At 44.4% G+C, this 26,343-nt stretch overlaps 1 protein-coding gene across 1 annotated transcript in view; it reads left to right on the top strand.

Annotated features, from left to right (window-relative positions):
• Positions 1-25,804, top strand: part of LOC126475022 (UDP-glucosyltransferase 2-like) — an 85,299-nt gene extending 59,495 nt beyond the window's left edge. Inside the window, exons 5-7 of the mRNA XM_050102562.1 lie at positions 12,269-12,491; positions 17,726-17,945; positions 25,220-25,804. Coding sequence (XP_049958519.1) covers positions 12,269-12,491; positions 17,726-17,945; positions 25,220-25,496 — 720 coding nt within the window. The 3' untranslated portion in view covers positions 25,497-25,804. The remainder of the gene's footprint in view (positions 1-12,268; positions 12,492-17,725; positions 17,946-25,219) is intronic.
• Positions 25,805-26,343: the final 539 nt, after the last annotated feature.

Here is a 26,343-nt window from a genome sequence, read left to right as displayed (position 1 = left end):
CCCATGACGTTTGTCACGTCAGTGTACACACCATTTCACTGTCATAATCTACAAAATTTTGCACATGGCTGCACGTTCAGAGACCGTGAATAGTTACAACTGAAAGAAAACAGCCCCCGGTCACTATTTTTAACGAATTAACCTGGTTTCAACACTGCTAGGAGTGTCTTCCTCGGAACTTAAATCAAAGAATGGTCTATAACATGTCACAGAATTATGGCTAAAAATTTAAATTCTGAGGTAGACACTCCTAGTAGTATTGAAACCCGGTTAATTCGTTAAAAATAGTGACCGAGAGCTGTTTTATTTCAATTGTCACAATCTACGTTAGCAGTACAGGATCACATACTCGCCTGATGCCAGTTATGCACACTTTACAGTACCCTAAAGCGATTAACATGGCCTTTCAAGGAGGTGACTAATATTTTATCTGGGTAGCTTATCGTTACCGGTAGTCCTTATATACTAAGTTCTGACCAAACTTTCCCAAAATTGGTATAACGCGCACTATTGCTTATGATTACATTGAAACATAGCTAGGTGACTCTCCACACATTCTTGCTAAATGAGAGGAATTAGTGACGCCTGTTTGAATGATAGGTTTAGGTATTTCTATCTTCACATGTGTTGTGAGTTAAGGTCAAACAACGGCACAATTAAAATGCGGTTTACACAGGTAAGTTTTGTCTTAAACTCGTGGAAACCGTTGCTCAAATAGGACTACATTTCATTCAATTCTTCTGATTTTTCCAAGGAATTATACTTTTCATTGACTATCGCGTATATTTTTTTAAAAGTTCGAATATCTCAGTAGTAGTAGTACAATTAGTAACAATAACAGTAACACTAATTTCATTTCTCTCTCGATTCCTTTAACAAGCATCATGCAGTTTTACAGTTTAAAAATGGAAAACATTAGTCTATATTCATATGTTTGCATCGTTACAGGTTTAGTTTGACAAGGATAGCGCACATCTTAGGTTTTCACCTTGTAGTAGAAACCATCATGACATTTTTCTGAAGTAATTAAAGGAAACAATGGAAAACCTAAATCAGGACAACTAGATGGGGATTTGAGATCCTCCCCAGTTCTCAATACAAGCCCAGTTTTATTCTTTTTCTTCTGTTTTGATCTTTTTCTTTTTCCTAATCTTAAGTTTATTTCGTAATTATTTTGTTGTTCTTCACTTGTAAGGATGTGGTCAGTTTTTACTATTTATTTATTGTTTAACCTACTGTTGATGCAATGTGTCAACCATTTGCTCAGTAGCAGCTTTTCTTATCATACTTTCTGTCTGATTTTAAAATAGACGATATACAGAAAAATCTCACAGCAGAAAGTGAACACATTCTCACATACGAAAATCAACAACACGATAGTGAAAATAAACAAATGACTGACAAGAGAATTAATATAAAACGAAATACATCGCGTAATAAAAAAATGCAGCACCAACGTGATAAGGACAACCACACGGAAGCAACCACTATGTAAACAACGAAACAGATGTTAAAAATGAGTATCGCTGTAATAACTAGAGCAAGCAAGGAAAACATAACAGTAATTATGGAAAAAACAATACATCACAACAAATGCGTTTGTGCCAACACCATATAAGCAGGCACAACTACACAACTTCCAGCAAATGTGAAATACAGACTAAAAACATTCAACATGCACTTACTGATAAACAGAAATACTACATAACACCTATGAACCCACAAGCATGAGACTTTGTAGCCAAGCAAAAGTACATTAACACAACATATCCAAGAGACCAGTCATAAATTTCAGGAAACCTACAACACATCACAGGACCAAGCATCTCGAAAAAATAATCACCAAAAACTATAAAGGAGAAACTGATAGATCAGTGGATTATACAGGAGACCTAATGGAAAACGTATGGAACATAGAGGTACCACACAGAGTGTTACTGATTTCATTCAGCATGAAAATGTGTATACATTCATACCTACCATAGAAACAGTAAAAATTATAAACCAAAATGTCACATCTCACTGCGGCATTACTGCAGAAGCATATCAAGTATGCAAGAGCTGATCACTCAACAAAACTGCTTCCAGCTTGAGGATGAATACTGTCTGCAAAGCAATGGACTACCGATGGGACCCCTAAATCAGGAACCTTAACCAACATTTTATTAGTCGTTTAGAAAACAGATATTAGAAAGGACAGCCACTAATGAAAGATTTGAACCATAAATTAGCATAGATATGTGGATGACGTTATATATGTGATAGATGAGCCAAATAAAAACAAAACAGAGTAACTACAGTGAGAAATCAACAGGGCACACCAGAAGATAAGTTCACACTTGAAGAAGAAAAAGGAGACCAAGTAAACTGTCTTGATATAATAATAATAATAATGGAATTTGACAAATATTCTTTCAGTTTTTACAGAAAACCAAGAGTTACAGACACAATAATTCATTCCACATCCAATCATCGCCACAACCAGAAAGTAGCTATACTAAGGCACATATTGTATAGAATAAGCAGTATTCCACTGCACAAGAGAAATTACGAAAAAGAAATGCATAAAATCACACAAACAGCTAAGAACAATTCATACCATAGACATGTAGTACACTGTCTCAATCCAAAACTTGAAACAGAAACACAATATAAACACAACATATCCAGAATACATGAAACCTCATAAGCCCCAAACCCTCAAATACAGAGCACACATATAAGGAATGACAACGCCACAAGGAAATAAAGTACATGGTATTCTATGACTTACACACATAAAGTAACACCCAAAGTGTACCTTCATATAGCATATAAAACTGTGTAAATATTCCAAAGAAACTTTAACCACTAACAATCAAAAACGACTACTTTCAGAGCCCAGCAATATACAAACTTGAATGTCAAAGCTGTGATGCAGTATACATAGGCATGACAAGCTGGAAGTTTAATCACTTTACAAAGACACATCAGCGTTTGGAAAAGTAAAACCAAACATTGCACATTCAGAGAGCACTTACATCATCATAACCATCATCCTACCATCATGCTGCAAGACATGAAAATCATCGAGATAAATAACTACAGTAAATGCCTTATTTCAGTGCAGGAAAAGTACCATACTCACACAAGTAAAAAATAAAAAGTAAAAACCGTATGCATACAAACATCTAACCATAATAAAACATATGTTCAATTATTTCTCTCTCTCTCTCTCTCTCTCTCTCTCTCTCTCTCACACACACACACACACACACACACACACACACACACACACAGAGAGAGAGAGAGAGAGAGAGAGAGAGAGAGAGAGAGAGAGAGATCACAGACATCACAAATATACAGTTAGCAATAATGTTCAACAGTTGGTCACAATATCCAAAACATAGCACGAAGTAAATGTACCAGAACAGTTTACGACCTCAATGTTCAACTTGCAATATCTAAGACAAAATAATTTAAACAAAAATATGTAAATATTTCAGGCCGCCAATGATGTCTTTTAAATAATTAAGACGAGACGTGTGTGGCACGGAAAGTTTCTTTCATTCTGTTGGAAAAAAAAAAAGAAAAAATGGCTCTGAGCACTATGGGACTTAACTTCTAAGGTCAGCAGTCCCCTAGAAGTTTGAACTACTTAAACCTAACTAACCTAAGGACATAACACACATCCAAGCCCAAGGCAGGATTCGAACCTGCGACCGTAGCGGTCGCGCGGTTCCAGACTGTAGCGCCTAGAACCGCTCGGCGATCCTGGCCGGCTATTCTGTTGTAATTAGATAGACAAAAACTGATCATTATGAAGGTAACGTTACGTGTACCTGAGGGCATGAGGTTGTCAAAAATTTGAAGATGTTTCATTCATCAACACCAGTTATTGCACACAATACACATACTGAACAAGCATTTCAAAATGTGAGAAGCTACTCTCAAACTCCTCATTCTCTGCTCGACAAGAACCACTGCACACCCTTCACACAGAAAACACACAAACTATCAGCTGATATCAGCAACGTGACGAAAATGTTTTATTTCGCGTTTGATATCGCAACTACTAATTTCCTTACCTGAACAAAACTGAATCAGTATCCCTGGAATATGAGTGAGATGTTAACCTGAGATGATCGTACCTTCGTTAATAGCCTGCGATGGGGCACGGTATCAAATGCTTTCGAGAAATCTAGAAATATGGAAACGACCTGTTACACTTCATCCATGGTTCATACACATCATGTAAGAATAGGGCAAGCTGAGTTTCGCATGAGCGATGCTTTCTAAAACCATGCTGATTCGTGGACATAAACTTCTCAGTCTCAAGAAAATTTGTTATACAATAACAAATTTTCTTATGTTCAAGGATTCTGCAGCAAACAGAGGTTGATATTGGTCTGCAATTTTGCGGGCGCGTTCTTCTGCACTTCTTATATACTGGAGTCACCCGAGCTTTTCTCCTGTCGCCTGGGCCTTTGTGCTGGGCGAGAGAGCCACGATAAATTAAAGCTGAAGGGCCAATGCCGTAGAGTACTCCTTGTAAAATCGAACTGGCATTCCATTCGGACCTGGTGTTTTATTTGCTTTCCAATATTTCAGTTGTTTCTATACGGAAGGTATACTTACTACTATGTTCGTCCAAACGGGAGTCTGGCCGAAGAAATACCGAGAGGCGGACGCTGGACAGCTTCTGTTTTTGATATTCAAGACCCACAGTTACATCTGACAGTCTGAACATTATCAGTCAGAGCTCAGAGAGTCAGTCTGGCAAAGGAGGTGTCCAATGTAAAGCAAATAAACTGTCGACGCGCTGTCGAGATGGCTCAGGGGACGGTAAAAGCGTAGTTACCAGAACTTGAGAGGATTAGAACCCTAGGAAGACTTGATTTCTTTTAGGGTCGGTATATCGACGAAATGGTGTACGCCTAACCTTCAGGTGTCCTGCACAGTATCTGAACATATGATGATCCCATGCATGTTCTGGTATTGAATTGTGCGAAGCAGTAGATCAGCTTCATCTGCATGAGAGCTACACTATGTGATCAAAAGTATCCGAACACCTGGCTGGCCGGCCGTGGTCACCGAGCGATTCTAGGCGCTTCAGTACGGAACCGCGCGACTGCTACGGTTGCAGGTTCGAATCCTGCCTTGGGCATGGATGTGTGTGACGTCCTTAGGTTAGTTAGGTTTAAGTAGTTCAAACTTCTAAGGGACTGCTGACCTAAAATGTTGAGTCCCATAGCGCTCAAAGCCATTTCCAACACCTGGCTGAAAATGACTTACAAGTTCGTGGCGCCCTCCATTGGTAATGCTGGAATTCAATATGCCTTGATGACAGCTTCTATTCTCGCAGGCATACGATCAATCAGGTACTGAAAGATTTCTTGGGGAATGGCAGCCCATTCTTCACAGAGTGCTGCACTGAGGAGAGGTATCTATGTCAGCCGCTGAGGCCTGCCACGAAGTCAGCGTTTCAAAACATCCCTAAGGTGTTTTATAGGATTCAGGTCAGGACTCTGTGCAGGCCAGTCCATTACATTGTCTTGTAACCATTCCGCCACAGGCCGTGCATTATGAACAGGTATTCGATCGTGTTGAAAGATGCAATCGCGATCTCCGAATTGCTCATCAACAGTGGGAAGCAAGAAGATGCTTAAAACACCAATGTTGGCCTGTGATGTGATAGTGCCACGCAAAACAGCAAAGGTGTAAGCCCCCTCCATGAAGAACACGACCACACCATAACACCACCGCCTCCGAATTTTACTGTTGGCACTACACACGCTGGTAGATAACGTTCACCGGGCATTCGCCATACCCACACCCTGAAATCGGATCGCCACATTGTGTATCGTGTTTCGTTACTCCACACAACGTTTTTCCACTGTTCAATCGAACAATGTTCACGCTCCTTAGACCAACTGAGGCGTCATTTGGCATGATGTGTGGCTTATGAGTAGCCGCAACCATGACATCCCAATTTTCTCACTTCCCTCCTAACTGTCATAGTACATGCAGTGGATACTGACGCAGCTTGGAATTCGTTTGTGATGGTCTGGATAGATGGCTCTGCCTATTACACGTTACGACCCTCTTCAACTGTCGGAGGTCTCTGTCAGTCAAAGACGAGGTCGACCTGTACGCTTTTGTGCTGTCGTGTCCCTTCACGTTTCCACTTCACTATGACATCGGAAGCAGTGGACCTAGAGATGTTTAGGAGTGTGGAAATCTCCCGTACAGACGTATGACACAAGTGACACCCTATCACCTGACCACGTTCGAAGTGTGTGACTTCCGCGGAGTGCCACATTCTGCTCTCTCACGATGTCTAATGACTACTGAGATCGCTGATATCGAGTACCTGGCAGCAGGTGGCAGCACAGTGTACCTAATATGGAAAACGTTCGTTGTTGGGGGTGTTCAGATACTTTTGATAACTTAGTGTATCTCTGATTCCTTTGCTGATCAGCGTAACGCTATGTTCTCTTTTGGATGCACATTTATGAAAGAAACTCTTGTGTCGGCAGATTAGCCAACACAATGCACACTAATTGAGAGAGGAGGCCGAAATGCACGCGCTAACTCACGCAGGATGGCGCGAGGTCTGAAACAGGATACGTAATGAATGCTATAAAGAAAAGTACGTAGCTTCTGGAATACTTAACTTTAATCCATCATTTGTATACATCGTTCTTGATGAGACATGCTTCATACGATAACTATCAATTGCTATGGCGCCTTGCTAGGTCGTAGCCATTGACTTAGCTGAAGGCTATTCTAACTATCTTCTCTGCAAATAAGCGAGGCTTCGTCAGTGTTGCATCGTTAGCTAAGTCGTCCGTACAACTGGGACGAGTGCTAGTAAGTCTCTCGAGACCTGCCGTGTGGTGGCGCTCGGTCTGCGATCACTGACAGTGGCGACACGCGGGTCCGACATGTACTAATGGACCGCGGCCGATTTAAAGCTACCACCTAGCAAGTGTGGTGTCTGGCGGTGACACCACATTCCTCCCCCGCAAATCGGCGAACGGTCGTGTTATAAGGCTTCCGCCCGCCGTGGGGAGGACCCCATGTTGGCGTATGCGATGAGGTGGGGAGCCTAACAACAGGCGAGGCTGTGCCACCCGCACCCGGCCATTCGGTCCGAGGGGAGCTAGGAAACGCCTGAAAACCTAGTACAGGGTGCACGCCAACATGCGGTGTATGCGCCCGTAAAGATACAGGAGGTGCCGAAGGGTCGACCTCCATCGCGTCAGGGTACCCGACGCGGGAAGACGCCATGTGGTCCGGAGCGGGCAAGAGGTCCATGGCGGAGGACTTCTGGTCAAGGGAAGCGATCGGCGGCGCGTGACCCAGGGAGGCGCTTGGCGGCTGCAGCGACGCATCCATTGCGGGCGGCGCCGGCGGGAGAACAGGCGGCGGCGGCGGCGGCGGCGGTGGCGCGTCGCCATGGGGCAAAATGGAAGGCAGCGTCGGTAACACCTGGGGATGAGGCGAGCCAGTAGATGGGTCCCCAGGGCGCTGACCGGACGGCACCGTCGCTGAAAGCAGGCGGGGAGCGGCAGAACCCAGGCGACGACAGAGGCGCAGCTGATTGAGATGCCGACGCACCTCACCAGAGGCCCACAAAACCAAATACATCGCGCGGCCGAGGCAGCGAAGAATGCGCCCTGCGAGCCAACGCCGTGAACCGCGATAGTTGCGATAGAATACAACGTCGCCTGGAGCAAAAGCAGGAGTCTGCCGCTGCACAGGAGCCTGACGCGGCGGATGCAGCAAAGACATCAAGGTTCGATGAGGACGACCGTGGAGCAACTCAGCCGGCGAGCGACCATCTCGGGGCTGAGAGCGATACGAAGACAAAAAGAGCAACAACGCGTCCTCCCGAGAATGCGACTGTTTCAACTTCAACATCTGTGACTTGAAAGTCCGGACCAATCGTTCAGCGGCACCGTTTTACTGAGGCGAAAACGGCACGGACGTCAGATGTTGAATACTATTGGCCTTGCAGAATGACTGAAAGTCTGCCGACATGAATTGTGGGCCATTGTCGGAAACAATAGTCTGTGGAAGACCTTCAATGCAAAAGATTGCCGATAACGCTTGGATGGTGGCAGATGACGTCGTGGAAGACATCCAGGCAACAAAAGGAAAATTACTGAAAGAATCGACCACAACCAACCATCGAGCATTCCAGAATGGACCAGCAAAATCGATGTGCAAGCGTTGCCAAGGGGAAGTGGCTTTCGGCCATGCAAAGAATTTCCGCGGTGGGACGTATTGTTGTTCGGCGCACGCCATGCAAGAAGAGCACATATTCGTAATCGCAGCATCGATTCCGAACCAAGTACAGTGCTGACGAGCAAGTTGTTTCGTTCGCACTGTACCCCAATGTCCTTGGTGGAGAAGCCGTAAGACAGAGGACTGTAACGAACGTGGGACCATGACTCTGGACTGATCACTATCAGAATGCAACAACAAAACACCACGTCGAACAAAAAGTCTCTCCTTGTGAGCAAAAAATCTGCGAACCAACGGATCCTCTATCCGTGACTTTGACAAGGGCCATTGCGTAGCAACAAAACGCAAAACGGTAGCAAGGACAGGGTCAGCAGCTGTGACTGTAGCTACACGACGAAAATCAATCGGAAACGATTCGACCACGTCATCGGTTTCCGCATCAATGAACATGCAAGCAAGTTCGGAAGAATCGAATGCTCTATCCTCAGCAACAGGCAAACGGGACAATGCATCGGCGTTTCCGTGCTTAGCAGTGGACCGATACAAGATATCGTAGCGGTACTGCGAGAGGAAAATAGACCAGCGAATGAATTTCTGCGCTGTACGTGGAGGTACAGGCTTGTTCGGATGAAAAAGCGCTGTCAAAGGTTTGTGGTCAGTGATGATGGTAAAGTGACGAACATACAAGAAATCGTGAAACTTTGTAACACCAAATACGAGAGCCAAAGCTTCTTTCTCGATCTGTGAATAATTTCTTTGCGCTGACGAGAGCAATTTGGACGCAAAGGCAATAGGGCGATCATGCGAACCATCTTTGTGCGCAAGCACAGCACCGATCCCGAAATCCGATGCATCTACCATTAACAAAAGGGGTTTCTGGGGATCGAATGGCGTAAGGCAAGTATTAGAAAGCAACGCCGATTTCAACTGGCGAAAGGCGCGTTCGTATTCCGTCGACCAGACGAACGGAACACCTTGACGGCGTAAGCGATGAATCGGAGCTGAAATGGAAGAGGCATTGCGCAGAAAGCGATGATAGTAATTTATTTTACCCTGCACACGCTGTAGCTGCTTCAAATTCTGCGGCGAAGGCAAGTCCTGTATGGTACGGAGGTGCTCTGGACTTGGATGTATGCCTTGTGCATTGATGACATGTCCCAAATATGGTAAGTCACGAGCAAGAAACACACATTTGTCCTTCCGCAAGCGAAGACCATTTTGTCGCAAGACCTGAAATAATGTTCGGAGGGTTGCTAAATGTTCGTCTTCTGTCTGTCCGGAGATCACAATATCGTCCAGATAGTTTGCTGCAGTAGGGACTGACGCACAAACAGTTTGCAGATATTGCTGAAACAATGTAGGGGCGGATGCGCACCCGAATGGCAGTCTTTTGAAGCGATACAACCCAAGATGCGTGTTAACCACCAAAACGCGTTAGGATTCTTCGTCCACCGGTATTTGCAAGTACGCATCTGCTAGGTCCAACTTAGAAAAATATGTACCCGGGCACAGTTTGTCAAAAAGATCTTCCGGGCAGGGTAAAGGATAAGTGGCAATTACTAGTTGTGGATTCACTGTTGCCTTGAAGTCCACACAAAGTCTCAGTTTACCGGAAGGTTTTGGCAAAATTACTAAGGGTGAGGCCCAGAGAGAAGCCTGCACACGTTCAATTACACCTTGTGATTCTAAATCGTGTAACGTTCTTGCGACCTCATCACGCAATGCGTGGGGAACATTGCGCGCCCTGAAAAATATCGGTTGCGCGTTTACTTTCAGTTCCAAATGCGGTTTATAGTTCTTAGCGTAACCAAGGCCCGGTGCAAAAATGTCTGTAAACTCATCACATAGACTAGAAACACTGGCTGAAGGCACAGTCTGGTTCACTGATAGGACCTGATTGACTATAGACAAGTTAAACAACTGAAATAAATCTAAACCAAACAAGTTCACTGCAGAAGAAGAACGAAGGACGTAAAATGACACAAGTTTTGTTTGTCCCTTGTATGTTGCAAGAAGGCTGCACTGTCCTAACACAGGGATATGCTGTCCTGAATAACTATGTAACTTAACATTTGCGGCCTGCAACGGAGGAGTGCCCAGTTGTTTGTACGTGACTTTATTGATCAATGAAACTGCAGCTCCGGTATCGAGCTGGAATGGTATTACGTTGCCATTAATGTCCAAGTCTACAAAAAGTTTATTGTCCTGCTGACGCCAAGAGCAACTGTCTCGTGCAACGTGAACAGACACTGGTACAGAATCACTCGCGACTTGACGTGATTTCCGTCGACGTCGACGCACACTTTTTGTGAGACGCACACAGTCACTTGTAGAGAGAGTGGCACTGGGCGGAGTGGAATTAACTACATGAATGTCCATGGGCGAAGGTTCACGATCCTGAGTATTCTTGGTTCGATTCCGGCGCGAAGCAAAGGGCCTGGAATGGTTTTTAGTGTCCGATCTGAGCTTTTTCTGGCAAACACTTTGAACATGTCCTTTTTTATTACAGAAAAATCAAATAGCTTGGCGTGACGGGCAATTCTCACGCGAATGTCTAGTAGCACACCGCGGGCATGACTTTATTACTGTATTTGCATGCTGGCGCGGGACACGTGGCTGCGCGGACGTGCGCGAGGGCTGTTTACAGTTCCATGCAGCTCGCCCGACGGGCCGGTTAATGTGACACACAGCTGACGAAGTTGCAAATGATTCCTGAGCAAAGTCAAGTGTGTCTTGCCTATCCAATATGTCTATCACTTGTCGGAGGGAGGGAGTGATCTGCTCCCGTATACGAACATCAGAAACGTTCTGTGCAATTGCATCACGCACCGTAGTATCTGAATAAGGGAGTCCACATTCACTCTCAAAAGCACAATCCCTTGTAAGGCCTTGCAAAGTTGCAACCCACTCCCGATTAGTTTGACCGGCCATACGTTTTGTACGAAAGAACGTATACCTTTTTGCAACGACATTGACTGTTTCTTTGAAATAGGCATCTAAAGCAGATAAAATTTATTCGTAGGACAGGGTTGCTACGTCGCGTCGGGGAAATAATTTCACTATCACACGGTACGTTTGCACCCCTACACACCCCAATAAATGAGGCTGCCGCTCGTTACCTTGAATTCTGTAGGCGGCGAGATGAAATCCAAACTGGCGTGACCACTCAGTCCAGGTTTCCACCTCCGCATCGTAGTGCCGAAACAGGGGTGCAACAGCATGTTGTGGCTGCGGTAGTGGTGAAGCGGCGGCTGCCGCATCGGTTTGCAGTGCACGTTGACCCTGGACGAGCTGTCCAAGGGCATCCAATAACGCCTGCGTCTGCTGATTCTGCAAGCGATAAAATTCGGACAGTACATCTGGAGAGTGTGGCGAAGCCATGACACAAGTAAATCAAGTAAGGATAAAGAAGAGAATCGTTTTAATTGTCGTCGCCAACTGTTGTGGCGTAGCAAGACAGCCACGCCACGGAAGTAGCCGAAAGGCACGCGTTTAGTTCACGCAGGCAAGAGATAGGTCTGTAACAGGATACGTAATGAATGCTATAAAGAAAAGTACGTAGCTTCTGGAATACTTAACTTTAATCCATCCTTGTTGTATACATCGCTCTTGACGATACAAGTGAGACTCTTTAGATACAAGTTATGTAAGGCTAATGGCGCCTTGCTAGGTCGTAGCCATTGACTTAGCTGAAGGCTATTCTAACTATCTTCTCTGCAAATAAGCGAGGCTTCGTCAGTGTTGCATCGCTAGCTAAGTCGTCCGTACAAGTGGGGCGAGTGCTAGTAAGTCTCTCGAGACCTGCCGTGTGGTGGCGCTCAGTCTGCGATCACTGACAGTGGCGACACGCGGGTCCGACATGTACTAATGGACCGCGGCCGATTTAAAGCTACCACCTAGCAAGTGTGGTGTCTGGCGGTGACAGCACAGAAACCTATACAAGTGATTTGTCTACTTTATTAATGAACACATTTCGTCTGATCTCAAAAGATGCAACGGCAATTATGCACCTACATTTGCTCTGTTTCGCCAACAGGACATACAGGAGTGGCTGGACGGGGCGACTGAAGGCGTCATCTACTTCAGCCTGGGCACCAACGTACTGAGCAGTAAAATGCCACCAGAAAAGCGACGAGCCTTCCTCGACGCCTTCTCCCAGCTGCCGCAGAGGGTGCTCTGGAAGTGGGAGACTGACGATGCGTCAGACCTGCCGCCTAACGTCAAAATGTCCAAGTGGTTCCCACAACAATCCGTGCTAGGTATAACGTATAAGTGCCCTACTGACACTATCATTATTATTATTATTATTATTATTATTATTAGTAGTAGTAGTAGTAGTAGTAGTAGTAGTAGTATTTTGTGGAGGAATGCTGTGCATTAGTGTTTCTAATGCGTCTTGGCACCTCGTGTTTTACGCAACGCCAAAAGTCAACGAAACGAATTGGTTGATTACAAACGAAATCTTATTTGAACCTGAACTGTATGTGTCCATTCGATACTTGTCACTTACAGATCAGTTTGGAGTGATATTTGATTTAACTTTATTTGTTAACAGAGACGGTAAAACACATGGAATAGCCAAAGCTCGATCAGTGAGTGAGTAGTGCAGACTCTGCTGGAATATTAGAAGGGACAATTCAGCCAAACAAGAAGCTCTTCTGTTGGACCTGAGAACGGCAAAAATATTGTAAATTAACTCTGAAGCTTTTGCTTCAAAAGTTGTCCTTGGTCAAAGACCAGTCTCACTAATATCGACAATCAGTCATAAATCTGGCTGTGCTACAACAAGCTTCCCAAACGCAGCGCCGGGATTCTCGAATCCGGCCCTTAAGAGGCCTGCCCTCGCTATATAACAACTTGCGGGCTACTAGCTTCTCCAACGCACAGCCAGAATTCTTGAATCCAGGCAGGAATCTCAGCTGCTTCCATTGTGTGTTCGGAAGTGTGATACCACCACTACTGAGATTACTGTAGACAGCAATACGGCGTGCATTCCTTCGCAGTCACCATCTCATACTATGCATTTTAGTTCTTGAGGAGGTTTACGATACCTCCCGGTGGTATTACATCGTCAGAAACCTCCTTTAGTAAGGCTTGGGAAGACGACTTCCCACTGCCATGTTGATTGATGGTTCAAATGGCTCTAAGCACAATAGGACTTAATATCTGAGGTCATCAGTCCCCTAGACTTAGAGCTACTTAAACCTAACTAACCTAAGGATCTCACATACATCCATGCCCGAGGCAGGATTTGAACCTCCGTCCGTAGCAGCAGCGTGGTTCCGGACTGAAGCACCTAGAACCGCTAGACCACAGCGGCCAGCATGTTAATTGAGCATATCCTATTAGATCAGTCTGACAAGAGAATGGAGTTCCACGTGGAAGCGTTCTGTCGCCCTGTTTTCCAGCTCTGTTAACAGCATGACGTCCACGCTAAGGATGACAGTCCATTGCTCCCTATTTGTTAACATTTTTGCCTTGTTAGCGAATTCAATATATTGAATTGGTGGCTGTAGCAATCAACGAGACGCCCACAGCATCTACTGTGACGCAGTGTTAAGTATACCAACATATGGTGACCTCGCTTTTGAGACACAGGACCATTCACAGCTGAAGAGTGAAGTGGCCGAAAGCGACGTAAAAAAAGATGCAGACGATAGATCAGCCTCGCAAATTTGGCGCTGATTTTCCCGTTTACTGACGCTAAATAGAAGGCTATTAACAAACATACTCTGACGTGTGGGTTCCGCCTACAGCGAGAGCACCCGCCAGAGTGGGGCATTAGCGATGTACCACTGACACTTCTCCAGACATTATTTGTTTATGCCTTGAAAGTTCAATGGTTCGGTTGGTGGGTGGGTGACGCGCGAAGAAGCTTGCGTGCAATGATCATTAAAAAACAAACCTGTGATAACACAAGACAGTAAAGCCCAATTTTCGTTACAAGGCAGTAACCGTACAAGACAATCGCTTGCAATGCCTATCACCAAATAAATCACTGATTATAAGAGAAGCGTCAGGGCATCGCTTGTTATAAAACAAATTTCGGATCACACAAATCAAGGGTGAGTGAAATGCTTGTTCTGTTCTCTGAATTGGTTATGTGACTGATCGTTGGTCACCGGCCACAACGAAAGCGTGGTCACAGCACAACTTTGATGCATAACACGTTATGTTTATTATAGGTTCGCCCTGCCACGGAGAAGTTGCAGGATAGTTTAAAGCACCTTGTATTTTAAATAAAGGCTGAGGTAACAGATATTTATTTACTCTAATGAGTGATATAAAGCACAATAGCTTTTGCAGAGAGCAAAGTTCTCCAAATCCCAACCAGTTATAAATTGTGGTAACACTGCGGGTGTACCAAAATATGTGGAAGACTATATGGAGAAAGCGCAACAAGATCTGCTCGCCTGACGGTTCATAAACTACTGGCCATTAAAATTGCTACACCAAGAAGAAATGCAGGTGATAAACGGGTATTCATTGGAGAAATATATTATACTAGAACTGACGTGTGATTACATTTCCGCACAATTTGGGGGCATAGATCCTGAGAAATCAATACGCAGAACAACCACCTCTGGCCGTAATAACGGCCTTGATACGCCTGGGCATTCAGTCAAATAGAGCTTGGATGACGTGTACAGGTACAGCTGCCCATGCAGCTTCAACACAATACCACAGTTCATCAAGAGTAGTGACTGGCGTATTGTGAAGAGCCGGTTGCTCGGCCACCATTGACCAGACGTTGTCAATTGGTGAGAGATCTGAAGAATGTGCTGGCCAGGACAGCAGTCGAACATTTTCTGTATCCAGAAAAGCCGGTACAGGACCTACAACATGCGGCCGTGCATTATCCTGCTGAAATGAAGGGTTTCATAGGCATCGAATGAAGGCTAGAGCCACGGGTCGTAACACATCTGAAATGTAACGTCCACTGTTCAAAGCGCCGTCAATGCGAGCAAGAGGTGACCGAGACGTGTGACCAATGGCTCCCTATACCATCACGCCGGGTGATACGCCAATATGGCGATGACGAATACACGCTTCCAGTGTGCGTTCACCGCGATGTCGCCAAACACGGATGCGACAATCATGATTCTCTAAGCAGAACCTGGAGTTTTGCCATTCGTGCACCCAGGTCGTCGTTGAGTACGCCATCGCAGGCGCTCCTGTCTGTGATGCAGCGTCAAGGGTAACCGCAGCCATGGTCTCCGAGCTGATAGTACATGCTGCTGCAAACGTCGTCGAACTGTTCGTGCAGATGGTTGTTGCTTTGCAAACTTCCCCATCTGTTGACTCAGGGATCAAGACGTGGCTGCACGATCCGTTACAGCCATGCGGATAAGATGCCTGTCATCTCGACGGCTAGTGGTACGAGGCCGTTGGGATCCAGCACGGCGTTTCGTATCAGCCTCCTGAACCCATCGATTCCATATTCTGCTAACAGTCATTCAATCTCGACCAACGCGAGCAGCAATGTCGCGATACGATAAACCGCAATCGTGATAGGCTACAAGTCGACCTTTATCAAAGTCGGAAACGTGATGGTACGCATTTCTCCTCCTTACACGAGGCATCACAACAACGTTTCACCAGGCAACGCCGGTCAACTGCTGTTCCTGTATGAGAAATCTGTTGGAAACTTTCCTCATGTCTAGCACGTTGTAGGTGTCGCCAACGGCGCCAACCTTGTGTGAATGCTCTGAAAAGCTAATCATTTGCATATTACAGCATCTTCTTCCTGTCGGTTAAATTTCGCGTCTGTAGCACGTAATCTTCGTGGTGTAGCAATTTTAATAGCCAGTAGTGTAGATTCAAAAATAAACGAATCAGAAGAACCAGAAAATCGGAACCAGTTAAGTAATTAAAATGCATGGCAACCTAATGAAGCAATAACGGCTCACAGTATGGATCACCCTGCCGACAGTTACATTCTCCCAAATCAGCCAGCGTGCAGACGGCAGTTACAGATGAACCCTCTACTACAGCCTGGAGACTTAACAGTTTCCTTAGTTTGGTCGGCAACATCGCATCAGATGAGGAGGTCGAGTGACACAATAGGATAGGGTAAACAAAATTTTTGTAGCGAAAGCCAACCATCATCCCCTTGCTGGTCGGGGGACATCGCGTTGTCTCAGTCTTTGTAGTGCACGCAGATTAGTCAACAGAGTTAGACTCAGTTATTCTCTCGGGATGGCAACAGTAGCGTGGCGACTCCTGCCCACATATAGACACAGCACCGGCGCTGACCACAATAGCACGAACAAGCCAGTGGCCTAATTCCATTGTGGAGTCTCACCTCTTCATGAGATTCAAAAATGGTTCAAATGGCTCTGAGCACTATGGGACTCAACTGCTGTGGTCATCAGTCCCCTAGAACTTAGAACTACTTAAACCTAACTAACCTAAGGACATCACACACACCCATGCCCGAGGCAGGATTCGAACCTGCGACCGTAGCAGCATCGCGGCTCCGGACTGGAGCGCCTAGAACCGCACGGCCACCGCGGCCGGCATCATGAGATTCACTGACTGCCGTTTGCCTACAGTAGGACCCAGAGCCCACGCCTGTAGTCAGCCTTCCTAACAGGAAAAATGCAACATTTTCTTTCTTCACTCACATATCCAGCACACACAGTATAACAATCACGAAACAGTGACCGAAAATGAACATTACCACATAGCGAAATGTGACAGTAGTGTCACAACTTGTGCTGGTCACAGGACAGCAGTCCATTAGTTATCTCTGGACATGACCCTGTATTTTATGTGCCTACTGGACAAGACCAGCGAAGATTTCAAAACTATGTTCTGTTTCAGCACTTTCAGTTGGGCATAGATTATAACTAGTGTAAGAGTCATTGGCTCTTCTACTCTTAAGTCAGTGATCACCCAGCTAAAAATTTAGTTCCTTTTAACTCACTGTTAGGTTTTTCTATGATAATTTGTATTATATTACAATACAACAGTAAATATTTTTTAATAAATTCAGAGGAGAGGCTTTATTACCCTTAAAACTCCCTCATCCATAAAACAGTTTTTGTGGGCATTACTAAAATCGATGCTTACTTCACTAAACGACAATAAGGCTCAGAATCCTTATTTTAGTTTTTAGTTTATTCGTTTCTGCATTATCCTTGAAAGTTTGGTCCGTTGTCGTGGAAACATCCTGCCTAGTCTTCTACGTATTGCAGTTCTCTAGTATACATGTCGCATGTGCTATCCGATCCATTCACATGTGCTTATGTGGAGCTTTATTCCAGAAGGGATCAGATACTTAAATGGGCATCATCTATGCCTTACTTGATCGGTGACTAGGAGGTCTTGACAGATATTTTAACTTTGCAAAACTGAAAATGTTTAATGTTAGAATCTAATTACTAGAATACCTTCTTTAAATATATTACGTCTTGGAACATTTTCACAAATGAAAGAAATGTTCGTACTTTTATAACCTATTAGTAACATGCTTGTATTATGTCCACAGCACATCCTAAGGTAAAAGTCTTCATCACGCAAGGTGGCCTGCAGAGTTTCAATGAGGCCACTTACTATGGTGTTCCTCTAATTGGAATTCCGTTCATGGGAGACCAGCACTACAATGTCGAAAAATTCGTCGCTGCTGAGATTGGCTACAGGCTGCAGTTCCGGCACGTCACGAAGGACACAGTTTTAGAGGCTATACGAACGGTTCTCGAGGATCCCAGGTACACATTTTTTCTTTCACACATTTTTAGGCTTTCAAGTAGTGCTACGTAGCGGATAATATTGCTGTAAATAATATAGTATATTTTGAAAAGGAAATAACAACCCTGAAAATTCACATTGATTTATTCATCTGACTTAGAGTCGCTTTTTTGGTGTCATTTTTAGAGAAGTACGTTAAGTTATTACCTCAGAGTTAAACAGAATGAATGCGACCTCCATTGCTTATGTGGCACAGATCCCATCTAAAATCAGTTTGTCGCCGAACTAGCTTCAGAATGTCAAGCGTACCTTGTTTAATTGTGGCATAGGTTACTGCTTTCAAATCTAGTGGAGGAGCCAGTAAGTGTGGGCAAACACAGTATTCTTGATGAACCCCCCCCCCCCCCCCGCTCCCTACACCCAAGAAAAAATCAATACATGTGAGATCCTGTGCAACCGTCGCTCCTCAATCAATCCTTTTACGTGGGAGGCGATTGCTGAAGGAATCCCGGGCAGTAGTCAAATAGTCCGGCGGTGCGTCACCTTCCCGAAGTTTATACTGCTTTCTTGTTCACCCTCGTCAGTCAGCAAGATTAAAAGGTTTTCCAGCATATCTGGGTACACTACTCCGTTCATTATTTTCTTCACCTGCATCGACATCTACACAATTACTCTGAAAATCACAATTCCATGCCTGACAGATGGTTCATCGAACCACCTTCAAGCTGTTTCTATACCGTTCCATTCTCGAAGGCGCGCGAAAAGAACGAGCATTTAAATCTTTCTGTGCGAGTTCTAATTTCTCTTATTTTTTATGATGATTATTTCTGGCTATGTAGGTGGGCGCCAGTAAAATATTTTCACATTCTGACGAGAAAACTGTTGACGGAAATTTCGTGAGAAGATCCTACTGCAACGGAAAACCCCTTTGTTTTAATGATATCCATCCCAATTCGTACAGTCCTCTTCCATATTTCGCGATAATACAAAACGATCTGCCCTCCCTTGAACTTTTTCGATGTCCGCCGTGGGTCCTATGTGATCCGAACCTCACATCGCGCAGAGATCCTTCAGAAGAGGAAGTACAAGCGTAATGTAGGCAGTCTCATTATTAGATCTGTTGCATTTTCTTAATGTTCTGCCAATAAATCATCACCTTTGGGCCGCGCGGGATTAGCCGAGCGGTTTGAAGCGCTGCAGTCATGGACTGTGCGGCTGGTCCCGTCGGAGGTTCCTCCCTCGGGCATGTGTGTGTGTGTGTGTGTGTTTGTCCTTAGGATAATTTACGTTAAGTAGTACGTAAGCTCAGGGACTGATGACCTTAGCAGTTAAATCCCATAAGATTTCACACACACATCACCTTTTGTTTGCTTTTAACGCGACATTGTCTATGTGATCGTTCCAACTAAATTATTAACTTAGTTATAAGTAACTATAATTCCTAAGTATGTAATTGAATTTACAGCCTTTAGGTTTGCGTAATTTGTCGCGTAACCGAAATTTAGCAAATTCTTTTTGGCACTCATGTGGATGACTTCACGCTTTTCATTATTTAGAGTCAATTGCCACTTTTCGCACCATACAGATACCCCGTCTAAATCGTTTTGCAATTTGGTTTCATCGTATGATGACTTTATGAGACGGTAAATGACAGAACCATCCGCAAACAATCTAGGAGTGCTACCGAGACTGTCGCCTAAATCGTTTATGTAGATTAGGAACAGTAGAGGACTTATAACACTTCACTCTGGGGAACGCCAAATATTAATTCCATTTTCACTCGATGACTTTCCATCAGTTAGTACGAACTGTGACCTTTCTCACAGGAAATCACCAGTCCAGTCGCAAGCTGAGACGATAGTTGATACGCACGCAGTTTTCTTAGAAATCGCTTGTGTGGTAGTGCGTCAAAAGCTTCCGGAAATCTAAAAATTAGGAATCAGTTTCACATCTCCTGTCAATAGCACTCATTACTTGGCGAGAATGAAGAGCTAGTAGTGTTGCACAAGACCGATATTTTCTGAATCGGTGTTGGCTGGTTGTCATAATGTTCGAACACGGTATATGTTCCAAAATCCTACTGCTAATTGATGTTAGCGATATTGGTCTCTAATTCAGTGGATTACTCCTATTCCCTTTCTTGGATATTGGTGTCACTTGCGCAACTTTCCAGTCCTTAGGTAACGATATTTCGAAGAGCGAGCCTTTGTATACCATTGCTAAGTATGGAGTTATTGTATCAGAAACTCTGAAAAGAACCTGAGTGGTATACAATCTGGACCAGAGTCCTTGCCTTTATTAAGTGATTTAAGGTGCTTCGCTGCACCGAGAATATTTGCTTTTAAGTTATTCAAGCTCGCAGTTGTTCGCGATTCGAACTGTGGAATGTTTACTTCGTGTCCTTTTGGGACGGGTTTTCGGAAAACCGTGTCCAGTACCTCTGCTTTAGTGGCACTGTCATCAGTGGCACGCCATTGCTATCACCCAGTGAAGATGTTGATTGCGCCTCGGCGCTGGTGTAGTTTACATATGACCAGAATCTGTTTGGGTTTCCTGGTTTCCTGTCATATTTCGAGACAGAGTTTCGCTGTGGAAACTGTTAAAAGCATTTCGCATTGAATTTCGTGCTAAATTTCTAGCTTATATAAAACTTCGCTAATAAGGGGATTTTCCGTTCTTTTAAATTTATCATGCTTCTTCGTTGCGTTTGTAACTGTGTTCTGACACAGTTTGTGTAGCATGAAGCATTAGTACAATCTCTTACATATTTATGTGGTATATATCTGGCAACTGCCGTCGATACTATTTCGTTGAATTCAGACCACAGCTGGTCTACGCATACATAATCAGACCGGAAGGAGTAGAGACTGTCTGTTAGGAAGCAGTCGAGCAAATTTTTATCTGCTTTTCTAAACAGATGTAATCTGCGTCTATTTTTCATGGCTTTGAATGTTACGGTATTCAGTCTGGCTACAACTGCTCTGCGGTCACTAACCCCGTATCCGTCATGATGTTCCCTATTTGCTCAGTACTGTTTGTTGCTAAGAGGTCAAGTATGTTTTCGCAGCGATATGCGCTTCGAATGGGCTCCTATTCTAACTATCCGAAATAATTTTCTGAGAAAGCTTTCAGTACAATTTCGGACAACGTTTTATGCCTACCGCCGGCTGCAACCTGTATTTTTGCCGAAATGTCGAGGCTAAATTGGAGTTACCACCTGTTTGCGTGGGGTATCTGTTCCAAATAAAAAGCAGTTATGCGATTGCAGTCTTTCTCGGCGTATTGCACTAATGAATTCTTCTCGGGTTATCAGCCGAGTGATGGCGTCGTCTTGTCGCAACGTTTCAATGAGCTTCGTACCCATCATCTTCTGGCGTACGAAGCTCATTGAAACTCTTTGAAACGATGCGACAAGACGAGACCACCACTCGGCTGATAACCCGAGAAGAGCCGGCCGAGGTGACCGAGCGGTTCTAGGCGCTCCAGTTTGGAGTCGCGCGACCGCTACGGTCGCAGGTTCGAATCCTGCCTCGGGCATGGATGTGTGTGATGTCCTTAGGTTGGTTAGGTTTAAGTAGTTCTAAATTCTAGGGGGCTGATGACCCCAGATGTTAAGTCCCATAGTGCTCAGAGCCATTACAACCATTTGAACCCGAGAAGATTTCATCAAAACAATTTTTCTTTGACATTTTTAGCAGCTGTGTCATCTGCGTCAGTGGGTCGGAAAAACGAACCAATTATTAACTTATTCCGGTTGTCAATTATAGCTCCAACCATACAAATTTATAGAAAAAATCTACTTCAATTTCACTACAAATTAAAAAACTTCTGACAGCAATAAACGCTCAGCTATCAGCTCTATTTAATCTATCCTTTATGAATACTGTTAGGTTCTTTGAAAAAACTTCAGCTCAACTTATTTCCGGCTTTAACCAGGTTTCCATGTAATGATTTAAGCTTCAGTGCTTTCTATTAGCACTTGGAGCTCTAGTTCTTTCCCAACACAGCTACGACAATTTTCCGCTACAATACCGATTGTTGCTAGGTTTACCTTCCTGTATTTGTCCTGCACCCTTTCAGACAAACACCCATTCTGCAATTTCCCGCCACGTGGAGTGCCCGCGTGGTTTGAGACGCCATGTCGGAGATTGCGCGACCGCTCCTGCCGGAGGTGCGAGTCCTCCCTCGGGCATGGGTGTGTGTGTGTTGTTCTTAACATTAGTTAGGGACCGATGACCTCAGCAGTTTGGTTCCTTTGGAACTCAAACACATCTGAACATTTTTTTTGTAATTTCTTGAGACCCTCTAACTTATAAAACCACCATGTCCCCTCCACGTAACCCTCCCCCCCCCCCTCCACGTGTGGCCACTTCCTGTGTGTAGATAATACCTGAATTATTAAGCGGAACCGAGGATCCAACCAGACGATGGCGCAAATCAAGGAATCTGCAACCATGCGGTCGCAGAACTGCCTCAGCTTCTGATTCAGACCCTACACTCTGTACCAAAGGACCATAGTCGTTTCTGTCGACGATACTGCAGATGGTGAGCTCCGCCTTCATCTTGCATGTAAGACTTCCAGTATTTACCATTTCAGCTAGCGGCCCTAAACCACAGAGAATATCTTCTGATCCAAAGCAACACACCTCGCCGGTACCGACATGAGTCACGATCAGCAGTTGGCTGCATCTTGTGCTCCTTATGGCATCCAGAAGCACGCTTACCACATCTCGAATCAGTCCTTCTGGTATGCATGCAGAGTGCACATTGGTCGCTTCCCCTTCTTGGCAGCCATATCTCCAATGGGCCCCACTACACACCTATCGTTATACAATACCCTCTGTGGCATTGTAGCGAGAAGGAAGCGACTCTGCCTTACTTCTCTGGTTTCTGTATTTCTAACCTGGTGTTTTGCTGCTTCGGTTGTCCCTTGTCGCACAGTAGTAGCGCTTAGGCGCCAGGTTCAATGTAGATTTGTGATCCTGCTGAAGTGGGGTGTGTCGGGATGTCAGTTGTTAAATGTTAACAACGTTTTGTAATATACTCGTTTTAATGAAGAATACTTTGAAACACACGTCACAGACTTTCCAATATGGCGGCTCTTGGCTACGCCGTTATACTCAACACTTTACAGCACATTTATCTCTTTCGAGACTCGTTACAGATACTGGTCACGGCACGTGGCGTTCACTGATAATTATTACCTTCAATTCAACTTTGTGTCTTGTTTATCACTGTTATATTTACTCTCGACTGTTCTTGGAGCCGCCTCCGGTTACTCGACCGTGCGTTTTTTAATTGGCGCCTCGCTAACTCGCCCTTTCTTTCCGACGCACAAGAGAGACCCCACCTTTCTCCCTCAGCCAGTAGGGACGCTCCACTCGCCTCCTCCGCATATATATATATATATATATATATATATATCAAAACTCTCAGCCAATGGGCGTTTAGATCGCTGTTGTCAGGCGGATCTGACGTCACGTTTGCGGACATTGTGACGGAAGTTTGTCTCAGAACACTGTCTCCGACTGTAAGACCCTACTCCCGAATACTCGGATTTTGTCCCTGCTAGGGTTGCACAACATTGCCCCCTATGATGTTATCGTTAATGCTCCGTGCTGACGCATAATTGTCAGATGTACATATAGCCTGGCTACAGCTGAGCATTCCCGATCGCATAAACGTGCGTAATAATTAGCATAAACACGTGAAGGGAATGCACGTATGCCTTACAGTTTGAGCTCCCCACTACCAATAAGCCCACCCTCTGTGAATGTCCAGACCTTGCAGGCCGAGAGGCTTTCTCTAGAACAGGACGAGCGACTGCATGTGGCTCAGGGACTTTGTTGGCCACAGATAGTACCCGAAACATGTTCTTCAGACATACTGGGGGGTGGGGGAGAGGGGGGCATCAGATCGACCACTCGGAAAGTCTTTTGCCGCCTGCCACAACTTGGAGCGACCTTCCACTCGACAACTGGCGAGGGGTCTACATCAGTGCATGCAGTACCTGGTGTGGCCACCGTAGTGGACCAATCGAGGGACTCATTGGACGTGCTGGACGTCCCTCAGATCCTCACGTCTGGCCCCCCATAATGATGCCCATCGGCAGTAGTTCAAAGGTGTGTGACCGAAGACAACACTGCCTGAATCTGTGAGCGAAGGGTCGCCACATCAGCTCACATCTGAACACAGCAGTCGCATCTTTAACTTTTGTGCTCCTGTCTTCCTCAGTTGCGTGTAATATTACGGTATATTGACAATTTTCACTTTTTGTACCGTCTGACTACGCGTGAATGGAAATTTATAAATTTGTGGTAAGGACTATGGGACCAAACTGCTGAGGTCATTGGTCCCTTGGCTTGCACACTAATTAATCTAACTTAACCTTACTCACACTAATGACACACACACACACACACACACACACACACACCCGTGCCCGAGGGAGGACTGGAGCCTCCGACAGGGGGAGCTGCGCGAACCGTGCAAGATGCCTGAGACCGCGCGGCTAACCCGTGTGGCCAACTGAATGAAACACAATTTTTGTACCATACGCGTTTCGTCTTTATTGTCTGCGAGGCATCTTCAGTGGCTTGGAATATGTACATATTTTTACTATTTAGTTTACATTTTGGGGTAATGGACCTATAGGTTATAAACAGTTCTTGTGGTTGGTTCCTCTTCTTATAATTGCCACGAGGGAGGACACCAAACATGAAACAGAAACGTAATATGTAAAAAAAAAAAAAAAAAAAAAAAAAACGTTCACGCAATCTATAAATAGAATTTAAAATATTACTTCATCATAGCAAAAACCAACCACCAGAACTGTTTATAGCCCATAGGTGCTTTGAACTTCTCTAGACAGATAATAAGTCGTGGAAATATGCCTGACAAATAAACAAACTGGCACAAAATCAACGAATTAAACCAGTGAGCACAGAGGAAATTTAAAATAAGTCGTTTCCTATGAGAAGTTGAGTCAAACTCACAGAAGAAAACGGTGTATGTAGATGAGCTGATGCAATAGCGAAAGCTAACACTAGACTGGGGTCTGTAAAAACTGCAGTGGTTGTTCAAGCACAAAAAAATGCCTGGCGTGATGAAGACAGTTGACTATGTAATACATAGCAAATAAATCGCTGAACTGTACCTGACAAATAAACAAACGTGCACGAAATTAACAAATTTAAACTAAAGTCACTTCTTATGAGAAGCTGTTTCAAACTTAGCACTCCATTATGTTCATTTACTCTCAAGATTTGCTGGTGATGTGATGTGATGTCAACAGGTATCGGGAAAACATGAAGAAGCTGTCAGCAGTGTATCGCGAGCACCAGGCGCAGTCGCTTCCACAGGCCGTCTGGTGGATAGAGTACGTACTACGGCACCAGGGAGCTCCACATCTGCGAAGTGCTGCCATGGATCTCAGTTGGTACCAGCTGCTGCTGCTAGATGTCATCGCCTTCATTCTGGCTGTAGCTGCAGTCGCTACATTTGCGATATATTCGCTGGTGAGATATCTGTTTTCCGTCATATTTAAGACCAAAAAACAGAAGACTCAATGAAGAACGGTTTTTCATTAGTTTTGAAGGACTTAAGACTTTACTGTGAGCGTTGGTAAGAACTGCCGTTTATTGCCTACATTAAAAACGATATGTGGTTAATTGTAAACGCAAGTCTTGTCTTTGTGTATGGTGTTAGTCGTATACGGCCAGATTCCAGAAAAGTTATATAAAACGATGTGGAGAAGGAGGAGGAGGCTCAACATAAAATTGTACATCATCTCTTCTGTAACAAGTCATTTCATTCGAAACTGAAAGCTGTATGATTTTGTCTTTTAAGACAGCACGTGAAATAAATTTATTTATTGTTATGATCTGATACTGTTTTACACATGACCGATAACTAGTCTAATTTCACGTTTTACAAAAGTTTTCCGAAATGGGAAGCCCAAAAAACGTAATTTCCTGTAGACAAATGACAAGCATAATATGAAGTTTAGAGCAACATGGCAGGTTCGTTGGTAATGAACACGTTAAATATAAAAGACGAAAATGTGAAAACACTTCGAAGTCTGTACGCAGACACCTCTTGAATTATCTGGTCATCTTCATTGTTGGATCATTGACACATACTAAGTATCAGTGACCTTTGAGTTGACTGCACAGATTTTTGAGGGGATGTTTCGTGTATTTCTGAGAAGATGAAGTGGTCTTTTATTTGTTCGCTTTTGTGAAGCTCGGAAACTTTATGCTTTGTTAAGTAACTGTAGTGACATTCAGAATAGTTTGCTCTTCAAGTCATATGAAAGTAAACGCTATCAACAGGTGGGCAGGGAAGTCAACAAGTCGCTTGAACTCCACAGAGAAGCATCTGTTGCGTTCAGTGGTCAACTGTTTAGAAACCTACGTC

This window comes from Schistocerca serialis, chromosome 4 (assembly GCF_023864345.2).
Source record: "Schistocerca serialis cubense isolate TAMUIC-IGC-003099 chromosome 4, iqSchSeri2.2, whole genome shotgun sequence".
Classification (NCBI taxonomy): domain Eukaryota; kingdom Metazoa; phylum Arthropoda; class Insecta; order Orthoptera; family Acrididae; genus Schistocerca; species Schistocerca serialis.
The sequence above is the reverse complement of the archived record's forward strand: the minus strand, read 5'-3'. Positions and strand labels throughout refer to the sequence as shown.